Genomic DNA, 11,062 nt, shown 5'->3' with positions numbered 1-11,062 from the left:
TCTGGATAGTTTTAAAGCTTTTTGCAAACAAATATATACCGGTATACATATATATATTTTTTTTTTTTACCTGATTTATGTTTTCTTTTATGGAGGGCAGTAATAGCACTAAATGAATGCATGTTTTACTTGTTTGGTGTTCTGATGGAAGGAAATTTGTGCCACATTGAAATGCAATCATTACATTACACTATCTCAGGGATTTGAAAAACTAGTTAACTTTGTAACTGCAGCATAGGTTTTGGTCTGTATGGACAATACAAAAAAACAGACAAACAAGCAAGCATTGTATACATTATGAATTTTATTAAACTCTTAGTTTAAAGTGCCTTTTGAATAAAGTATGACAGTTTATAAATAGCCTATGACATAATGTTAAATATTTTACAACTATGTTAGACCTATATTAGTTCAATCTTAAAACATAAAGATACAACATATGATATATATTCTTCTGACAATATTTTTGTATTAATCTCCTTTATACAGTCATAAATAGTCATAAAGTGCCATTGCATGAAGCACACACAAATGCATATTGCATAATTGTGTAAGCATAATTTGTGATGACTTTACTGTAAGGACAGCCTGAGTGCACAAAGGTTACTGAGGAACTCATCGTTGTCTTCATAACTCAGAGCTTTCTCATAGTACTCAATGGCTTGATGTGTCTCTCCTTTTTCCTTATGAAGGAACCCTAGTATCCCATAAGCCTCCCCTTCCAGCGACTTTCTCCGAATCCGTTTGTCAGCGACCCGCTTCAAATTGTTGCCGCTTCTCTTCCCTTCTCTTGAATTCGGGCTCATCTTCAGACATTTCATGTAGTGTTTGATAGCTAACGGCTCACATTTGTGGCAATGTTGCTGGAATTCAGCATAATAAAAATGAACCACATGTAAATTATCGTTTTTCTCTTCAGCTGTTTTGAAAGTGACCTGAAACAGCTCCTCGGCCCGAGGCATGTCACGGTTCTCTCCGTACAGCAGTGCTAGGTCGCTCATTGCAGAAACGAAGGAGGTCGTCAGGCTGGTAGCCTTTTCTAAATGGTAGATGCATTGATCACGAATCTGTTGAAGTCTTGACCCCCTGGCATGGTGACTTTGTTCCTGCAGAAGTTGGATTTTCTTCTGCTTATAGCAGAGAGCCAACTGATGATGTATGAAACTTGAATTGGGTGAGTGTTCAAGCGCTCGCTTCAACAGAGTGATCGATCTGTCCATAGACCCTCGACTCCTGAAGAATTTCCCAACATATCGGTTGACATGTGGGTGATCTGGAGATCTTTCTAAAGCCTTTTCTACCAAGTTTTCAGCTTCCGTGTACTTCTTGTAAACAATCAGTCTCAAGCTTAAGAGGACCTTGAGAACGTCGTCATCTGGATTCTTGTCAATGGCCCGTCTCAGTTGCTTGATTGTAGGCGAATTCTCCGAAGTGCACTCCTTACTCTCGAATTCGGTGCGATACAGAGCAATGGCATAACCAGTGTTCCACTCGCCTTCATCTGGTTCCAATTGTAAAGCCTTCCTGAAACATTCTTTGGCTCCGTTGTAATATTTGTGTGAGAATTTAAGAAAAGTCCACCCCTTCTCACCAAGAACCTCAGGAACAGATGAAGCCTCTTTTGGAAAGGTTTCGTTTATCTTCTGAAGCTTTTTCAGGTAACTTTCACACTCTGTGAAGTTCTTCATGTGGTAGTTTAACCAGGCAAGGTTTCCATAAGTTACAATCAGAGTCTTGTGAAATTCATCCCTTTGGCATTCAATGTGGAGCTCCATGGATGTCATGAGGTTGTTAAGTGCCTCCTCGTGAAACCCCAGAAGGAATTGGACATATGCCATAGCACTGTAAGTTCGGGCAAGTCTTTCTTTCTTTGCAAGGTCCATTTTAATCTGTTCTTGCAGTCTATTGAGAACATCCTTTAGTTCTATATCATCTTTTATCAGACCCCAGGTGAAGTGGCATTCCAGCTGGAGAAGTTTTGTTCTCAAAGTTCTGTCAGGTTCCATACTGGAAAAAAAAAAAAAAGATAAGTAATTCCCAAATGATACGATATTCATAATATGTAAAAACTTTCCAAAAATATATTGCTAATATAGATTAAAGACAAGTAATTCCCAAATGATACGATATTCAAAATATGTAAAAACTTTCCAAAAATATATTGCTAATATAGATTTTAAAGTATATTATTTGTAGTTACTTGTATTTCCTCATGTATTTTTGCTATTTTCATTTTTAATTTAAATAGGCTACATTTCTTTTAACCAAAATATTTTTTAAAGTACATTTTATCAAAATTATATTTTTTAAATTGGAAGTTTTCTTGCCGCTTGAAGTACATTTTATAATACACTTTGTCATTTGAAGGCTTAAGAAAACTATATTTTCAATTTGCAAAAATATATTTCTACAGTATATGCTGTGCTGTTTACTACAGATAAATGTATGGTTTACTTATTATGTCATCAGACATGAAGTCAAAAGTCAAAGTCACCTTTATTTATATAGCGCTTTTTACGATATTGTTTCAAAGCACCTTTACAGTAAAAACAGGAAATTAATGCAACAATACGTAGCCTAAATAAAAAACTTTTCATAAAAATGTTGTTGGCCAACTGCAAAACCTTTATAATTGTAGGCATGTACTTACCTCAACATCGACGTCTGTGTGATAAATGTTTCAGAAGTCTGATGAGGATGGTGCGGACAGGCTTTTATCGTCTTCTCCTAGAAATGGGAGGGTTAAACTCAGAATAGAAACAGAAACCTTGGCTAAGTAAATTTGGAAAGAGAGAGCTAAAAGCTGCCTCAGGCGATGTGTGGTATTTGCTAGTAAATAAAGAATGGTCTAAACCATTCTCAGTCATGTGTCATGCTTTTTCTGCATATCTAATTATCTAATTTACTGTCATGTTCAGCTATAGATATGAGATATCAGAAAGTAACAGATAAAATATATATAGATAGATAGGCTACTGATTCTTTTATTTGTTACTTTCTGATATCTGGTAAAGGGTAAATATTTTTGGATTAAAATATCCAAAAACCACTAATGTTATATATTTTGTTGACTTGTGTACTTACATTATCCCAAATTTTTCCAACAATGTTTGAATCCAGATAAATCAGCTATTTTAACCAGTGTAAAAGCCCAATGATGTCATATCCATGCTAGCCTTGATTTTTCGTAGAAACCATGGAAATATCAAAGACGCTTTAATATGTTATGCATTTTATTAGACAGGTGAGCAACTATGAATACTTTTATAGACAGAAAACTATTCATTGTTATATAGTTCAACGCGGAAGTTTAAATCTCTTTGTTTTCTTGATTTACGGCAAGTAACATGTTTGTACCATGCTTTAGAGACAACACTATTTTGTCAAGTGGCTAACAGAATTCACAAAGAGCTTTATTTGTAGTAACAGTAATACAGAGTTCACCATACAATATATTTTACAATTAATCGCATTCCATTTAGCAACACAAGCCATGCAGTTTTTATTATTATGATATTCTAATATCGATCATGTGCAACAAGTGTCTCACACCAGCCACAAAACTAATGCACATGAGTCACGTTATAACAACTTTCACCACACTCAAACATATTTTAGATTGTTTTGACCAAGTAAGACAGCACTCCACAATTTTTATACGTCAGATAAAGTGACCTGTATGAAATTCAGCATTTGCAGCTGTTTCATTAGAATGAAAAAACATAATGGGAATTTAAGTGATCAAAAAAAATAACAGATCAGTAAATAACAGAAAAAGAACTAGCAGCTCATCACCCGGACATTATCCAGTCATTTTATGGACATATCAGATAGATAGATAGATACGTTCGAGAGACGACGTCAGCAGCACAGGAGTGCTGTGCTCTCCCCAGTCTTGATCGCCCCATACACCTCAGATTTTAAGTACAACATGGAATTGTGTCACATGCAGAAGTATCTCCCTAGTTATCCCTAAAACACAATGTAATGAAGTGCAAAATGAAACAAAAAATACATGTAAAACACCTGTAAAAAAAAAAAAAAAAAGACAGAAAATTCAGATAAATTAATACAGTACATAGTGCCCTATTTTTACAGATTTTTTAGAGTGCACATTACTGTTACAAAGTTCTAGATCAATCGCTAAAGTAATTTGATAATAAAATATTATTTAATCGTAACATTGATTATAAAATATGCATAAACAGGCTGTCAGAGGCTGACTGATATATGCGTAATAAAAACAGCAACGTGTCTCTTTCTCTCAGCCCTGCTCTGTTTCCACAGTAATGCTAGGCCTGCCTATTCATGCTAGTAATGCTAGGCCTGCCTATTCATGCTAGTAATGCTAGGCCTGCCTATTCATGCTAGTAATGCTAGGCCTGCCTATTCATGCTAGTAATGCTAGGCCTGCCTATTCATGCTAGTAATGCTAGGCCTGACTATTCATGCTAGTAATGCTAGGCCTGCCTATTCTAGTAATTCTAGGCCTGACTATTCATGCTAGTAATGCTAGGCCTGAATATTAAAGTGACTTTATTCTGATTATAAACGAAGTATTACATTATTGATGGTGTTAAAGTCCCCTCAGGACATTGAAGATAATGACACACCTACAAGTGGCATTTCACCAGAAGTTTTCAAGCTAGCTTATATAATTGCGGAAGTTCTTAAAGAACATTCCGTGCATTTCGTCAATTGTAATTTACTTTGTGTTTTAGTTTGCTGATCCCAATGTTCCAGATATGTATTTTTAGATTGTTTAATCATTTAGTTTATTTTGATGAGTGAGAAGCAGTGCTGGTCTGCGATTGGTTAGTGTTAGTAGAGTTAGTCGGGTTAGTAAGACTAAGTAATGTTTTATTTTGTAGCTATTTTGTACTGTTTTCTAGCTTGTGACATTGTGTCCGGCAAATATTGCTAGCTCTTATGAATAGTGTGCATTCATCATTTGTTGTTTTCGATAAAAGCATCTAATAAATAAATGAATAAGTGAATATTAGTAGCCTTATATTTTAGAAGCCTTATATGTAAGTTTTTTGATAAATATATGTACAAGCAAGAAATTAGTTAAAATTTCAGTGCCTTAGAATTTTAAGGTTTTTAAGTTTTTTGACAGCTCCTCAGTATGAGTAGTGTTGCTGCTGGACAAATACTCCTTTGCTTGCGTCTCCTTCTTGTCTTCAGAAGATATGAAGGCCAAAATCTCCGATGCTTCTCTGACTTTTTTCTTAGCTTTGAGATTCCTCTCTGCGATCAGTCTGAGCTTCTTGCCAGCTTGTTTCCTTTCATAGGTGTTGGCTGGAATCATATATGCTGCCTTGAACTGACTGACTGCTTTGTCTTCATTCTTTTTCTTGTAGAGCAAGAACGAACCATACATTGTGTGGCAGTGCTGCTTATCAGACTCACTGAGAGCTTTGTCATCTATCAGGCTGCTAAAAATCTTCTCTGCCTCTCCAAGTTGCCGGTTCTCGCCATATGCCGCTGCTAAATTCACTTTGCCATAAATATTGCTAGGCTTCAGCTCTACAGCCTTTGAGAAGTGATGGATACATTCAGCCACCTTAGAGGCTTTTTGAGCCTCAGGAATGCGCCTACCGGCCCTGCTCTCCTCAGATATCTGAATAAGCTGTTGTTTATGGCAAAGGCCAATTTGATGGTGCAGAAAGGAGGAGTTTGGAGCAAGCTCTACTGCCCTCTTGAGGACAGACAGTGACTTTTCAATGGATCCCTCGGCCCTGAAGTATTTGGCCACGTATCTGGTTACTTGTGGAACATCAGGAGACATCCTGAGGGCCTCTTTTATAAGGTTCTGGGCTTCCTGTCTCCTTGACCTCTGGAGTTTCAGAGCCAAAAGTACCATGATCTCAGTGTTTGTGGGCTCTAGGCTGAGAGCTTTTCTAAGCTGTTGGGTGACTGTTCCAGTGTCTTCTGCTTTGTTTATGCCATCTATCCTGTAAAGCACTATTGCGTAGCCCACATTAAACAAAGCGTTGTCTGGTTCTGCCTCAAGAGCCTTAGAGAAACTCTCTTTTGCTTGCTCATAGAATTTTCCTCCAAGTCTCAGAAAGCTCCAGGCTTTCTCACCATGTGCTACGGGCAAGCTGCAGGAGTAATCTGATGAACCTGTTATGTCCTTGCAGATACTTTTCACTTTGTTCAAGTAATCGTCTGCATCATTTAGCCTCTGTAAGTGATAGTGCACCCATGCAAAGCTGGAGAATGTCACCAGGAACTCAGCTTCCGTTTGCTTGTCTTCCTTCAATGCCAATTCAGCCTTCTGAAGGTAGTCCAGTGCACTCTCGGTTTTACCTTCCAAGTGGCTAATAAAAGCCAGAAGGTTGAAATACGTGGCATGGTACTTTTGTGGGAAAAATGCGATCCTGTCATGGAGTTTGTCTGATAAGCTGTTCAAATCCCTTATGTCTGATTTTTCTACACCCCATGTAAAAAGACACTCCAGCTGCCTGAGCTTTGCTTCCATGTTCTTGTTGCTGGAGACATGAGAAAAAGAAATAAACAATCTCTTCATAACTAAGGAATTTGTTAGGATTAACAATAGCATATGTATTTTATAAGCCTAAATAACCACAGTAGGCCTACTGATCATATTATTTTGCAAAACTAATTTAGATAGGCTATGCCTATGCTAAAGATATAATGGTAACACTTTACAATAAGGTTCATTAGTTAACATAACTACTTTAGTTAGCATGAACTAAGAATGAATAATACTTCTTTAACATTCATTAATCTTAGTATAAATATGATTAACATTTACTAATTATGCTATTAAAATCAAAGGTTGTATTTGTTAACTGTGAACTAACATGAACAAACAATGAACAGCTACTTTTATATTAACTAACATTACAGATGAATAAATACTGTAACAATTGTATTGCTCATTGTTAGGCTACTTAATGTTAGTTATTAATAATGTTGAACCTTATTGTAAAGTGTTACCGATATAATAACTATATAGACCTATGCTATATTAATCAAAGAACATAGAAATAGGCTATATGTTGACATTCTGCTATTCGGTCTTTCGTAGGCGTGTAGGCGGGTTGGTATTATATTTAGCACATGCGTATACGCAATAGGATAGCCTACATTTTAACTACACGTTTAGTAGATAAATTTTGCAATATGTGCTTCTCTTACCTCATTTCACGAGAATGTGTTCTTTTCTGTTGTACTTTTCTGTTGAAACTGCTAGCCTGCTGAAAGGAAAACGAAAGTTAAAAAAAGAGAGAGATAAGTTTCGCTTTCGTGATACGCTGTAAAAGAAGATGTGGTGTTCTAAATCACTTTTGATTTTTTTTTATATCATAAACCCATAATGTAGGCTATGACGGTAGCCTAAATTGTTCATTTATTGTCCGGTTGTTATCTTGAATTAATTAATTAATTGATTGTGTAGCCTAGGTAAAGGGTTCTAAATAGCCTTGATAAGTCTAAAGTAGAAATCACTTGCATTTTACACATTTTTATTTTTCATAGCCTAGATAAGTCCAAAATAGAAATCACTTGCATTTCAATTATTATTATTATTATTATTATTATTATTATTATTTTCATATAGCCTATTACGCTGCAAAAAAAAAAAAAGTCTTAATAAATGACATTCTCGCATTTGGGCTATAGCCTACTTTTAACGTGCTTGTGTAGTTTTAGCTAACTAGCCAGTAGGCCTAGTTGTCTGTCTGTCTGTCTGTCTGTCTGTCCATTAGCTACACATTTCACAAGCACACTGACCTAGATATATAATGTGACAACACCAACTGACGTAGCGAAACTCTTGGCTCGTTTCAGCATGCAGTAGCCTGTTATAAACAGCAGGCTGCAGTGTTACATAGTAAAACTGAAATAACTGTCCCACTGTCTCATTGCTATTCCTGCAGGCTGCTCTACAGACGTTAAGGTGACGCACAGAAATTTTAAATTCATATTTCTGAAGGATTAATTAATATTTTGCCTGGTTTACAGTAGGCTACCAAAGTGTGGAATATGAATATGAAGTGGGACTGGGCGAGATTGAGCTGCTATCTAAACAGAATAACTGTTAGTGCCATTGACATTCGTTTACAGGTTCTGAATTTTAACTTACTCCTTTTGTTTGTTTCATTATTATGTGATTTAAATACACTGTCTTTCCATTCTCGCTTTCAATTGTAGGCCTACAATTGTTGTAGTAAACCAATTTTTTTGTATAAAAAAAAAAAAGTAGTTTTCAGTCTCTACAGCATTTCAGGATTTTGATAGGCTATTTATAAAATATGGTTTATCGTTACCTATCTGGTTAATATATAGCCTAAGCAGATCACCTCTCTGAGATCTTCACACACGCAGGCTACCACAAAATTTCCTGGAAATTCCAACAGGAAGAACCATTTAGGGCAGAGAGCGTAGTAGAAGGGGCGGGTCTTTTATACGTATAAAGCTCCACAGAAGCCATGTGCTGCCATTCAGTCTCAGAACTGCCAAAATAATTGAAATGTTTGGACTACAGCACATCTGGGGCTGCATTATGCAGTACGAGGCCATGCTAAGGTCTCCATACTTCCCTGTGCTCTTCTCTTTTACAGTCTACATGAGCTTCTGCCTGCCTTTTGTCGTTCTGGATGCCCTGTCTGCTAGGGTAGCACTGATAAGGAGATACAAGATTCAACAGAAAACCAACGTGTCTTGGACTATGATTTGGAGCTGCCTCGCGCTCTCCCTCTACAACCATGCTGTGTACATCTTCCCGCTGAGCGTCCTGAACTGGTACTGGAGACCTGTCAGCTACCCAGCGATGGCACCTGGGGTCCTGCAAGTCGTCTGGGACCTCGCTGCCTGCCTGCTTCTCTTTGACTTCCAGTACTTTGTATGGCATCTTCTGCATCACAAAGTACCCTGGCTCTACCGCACTTTCCACAAGGTGCATCACAAATACACGTCCACCTTCGCCCTGGCCACTGAGTACTCAGGAGCTTGGGAGACTCTGTCTTTGGGTTTCTTCGCTGCAGTGAATCCCATGTTACTGGGGGTTCATCCTATGACAGAGATGCTTTTCCATATACTGAACATGTGGTTGTCAGTTGAGGACCACTGTGGCTATGACCTGCCATGGGCAACACACAGACTGGTGCCTTTTGGGCTGTATGGAGGAGCTCCACACCATGATGTCCACCATCAGAGGTTCAAGTCCAACTACGCTCCATACTTCACTCACTGGGACAAGCTCTTTGGGACACTGCACTCTGAATGAACTGAACACCTGGAACAAGCTACATGAACTTGTTACATGTTACAAGCTACATGAACCGATTTCATTTGTCTTTTTTGTAAAAAGTGCATTTTCATTCTATGAATGAATACCCTTGACTCTAAAACTGTTATAAAAGTTGCTTTATAGTTTATGTGTTCAATTAATGAAATTGTCTATTTATCGAACATCTGTATTTAAGTGTGACTGTAAGAAAAATGATAAGATATATGAAAATGCTATGTGTAAAGACTATATGAAGCACATTTATAATTTCAACCTGCTCTTTATTTATTTATTTTTTATTTTTTTTTTAAAGCTTGTTTTGATACTAAATGATCCAAAAAGGATCATGACATGTGTGGATCATGAAGACCAGATTTTACGAAACTAACGGCAATAAAACATGAAGTAAATACTATAAATACAGTGTTTGTGTTTACTGTCATTTTGCATAGTAAGAATACTTTAATAAAAATGTTTATAGCACAGTTCTATGAGTAAAGTCTGAATAAAGTGATAACATAGATAATAAAGGGAAGAGATGTTAGATAATAAATAGATAATAATAGAGAATAAAAAGAAGTTAGCTAAAATAACTCAACATTAAAATAACTTACTGTAGTATTAATAACTTCAATTAAGACATCATAGTCATAAATTGTGGCACTGGAACTGTTTCTATCACCAGACATAAGAAAAAATAAATAAATAACAAAAACAATAAATATTTGATCAGATTCCATTAAATTTTGGTACAAAAAATTCCCAGTGACGCAACGATGCATAAAAGACTATAATGGAACTTTCTGAAATGATAAACATCAGTGACTGGGTCGAAATTTTCCTCACATAAACTCCAGATCCGGCTCATATCCCTAGAGGATGAGTGTATATCCTGAAAAAGACAATGGAGAATTTCCAGAGTCCAAAGTGAGAATTCCCAGAACTTCCATAATTCCTGTCATACACTTGACTTCCAAGCATTTATTTATTTATTTTTTGCCTTTGATTATTAGGTAGATGGAGTTAATATTTGGTATTTGATCGGATAATAAATGGATGGCCCCAAACTGTATTTGAATACCTTTACACACATAGATTTTTAACTAAGGTTAAAGTGTCCAATTACTTTATCTGGGCCACTGTATATAGAGTAGACTATACATTTTTACTCGCTTTCTATTTTCCATGTAAACAGCTCCACTTTAATGTTCTCACACTTTTTTTTTTTCTTTTTTAGCATATGTGTATAAGCATTAAGCAGTCACATTTTTTATCAGCAGGATTTCCAATCAGCCTTGTGGAACCTGTTCATCTACATTCATGCTTTTCTGCCCTATTCTTCTAGTGGCCTGTGAAATACCCTTTAACAAATTGTTTACCTTGTACACTCCTTAGTTAACGTTTCATGTATGGGAAGAAGACTTTGAATGCCTCAATGACAGTTTATCACTCACCAAGAATTTCAGAGCAAATAGCAGTTTTATACAGTATGTACACCTGTCAGGATTATCATCACTGTAAACTCTTGATTTCAGTAACCTGAACAGATCTCAATGCACGTCAACATTTTTACTCATCATACAACGCGCAATAGAATACTGCTATAGAAATACAAGCATTATAGAATTTTGGTGGACCTGTATATGTCATTCAATGATTTAATGTTAATATGCTAACATATTTGAATGTTAAAATCTGTTTTAGCTGTAAAATGTTCTATTAATAACATAATGGAAGGACTAAAGTTCATCAGATTAGCTTTTCCAGCATTGGTGGCCAATACCAACAGAGACAGAGCTC

General features: G+C 36.4%; 3 protein-coding genes across 3 annotated transcripts; 1 reads left to right on the top strand and 2 right to left on the bottom strand.

Moving 5' to 3' along the window:
* Window positions 1–284: 284 nt before the first annotated feature.
* Window positions 285–2,712, bottom strand: ifit10 (interferon-induced protein with tetratricopeptide repeats 10). The gene is made up of 2 exons (XM_079596057.1): window positions 2,651–2,712; window positions 285–2,007 (listed from the first exon to the last, which is right to left on the bottom strand). The coding sequence occupies exons 1-2, from the start codon at window positions 2,656–2,658 to the stop codon at window positions 573–575; spliced, it is 1,443 nt and encodes a 480-aa protein (XP_079452183.1). The 5' UTR covers window positions 2,659–2,712; the 3' UTR covers window positions 285–572.
* Window positions 2,713–3,223: 511 nt separating this feature from the next.
* Window positions 3,224–7,298, bottom strand: ifit9 (interferon-induced protein with tetratricopeptide repeats 9). Its single transcript, XM_079594603.1, has 2 exons — window positions 7,171–7,298; window positions 3,224–6,497 (listed from the first exon to the last, which is right to left on the bottom strand). Exons 1-2 carry the CDS (start codon window positions 7,173–7,175, stop codon window positions 5,087–5,089), a joined length of 1,416 nt encoding a protein of 471 aa, XP_079450729.1. The 5' UTR covers window positions 7,176–7,298; the 3' UTR covers window positions 3,224–5,086.
* Window positions 7,299–8,478: 1,180 nt separating this feature from the next.
* Window positions 8,479–9,740, top strand: ch25h (cholesterol 25-hydroxylase). Its single transcript, XM_079595829.1, has one exon. The coding sequence runs from the start codon at window positions 8,504–8,506 to the stop codon at window positions 9,257–9,259; it is 756 nt and encodes a 251-aa protein (XP_079451955.1). The 5' UTR covers window positions 8,479–8,503; the 3' UTR covers window positions 9,260–9,740.
* Window positions 9,741–11,062: the final 1,322 nt, after the last annotated feature.

Source organism: Phoxinus phoxinus, assembly GCF_949152265.1.
Source record: "Phoxinus phoxinus genome assembly, chromosome: 21".
NCBI lineage: Eukaryota > Metazoa > Chordata > Actinopteri > Cypriniformes > Leuciscidae > Phoxinus > Phoxinus phoxinus.
This window is presented reverse-complemented; position numbering and strand designations above follow the sequence as displayed.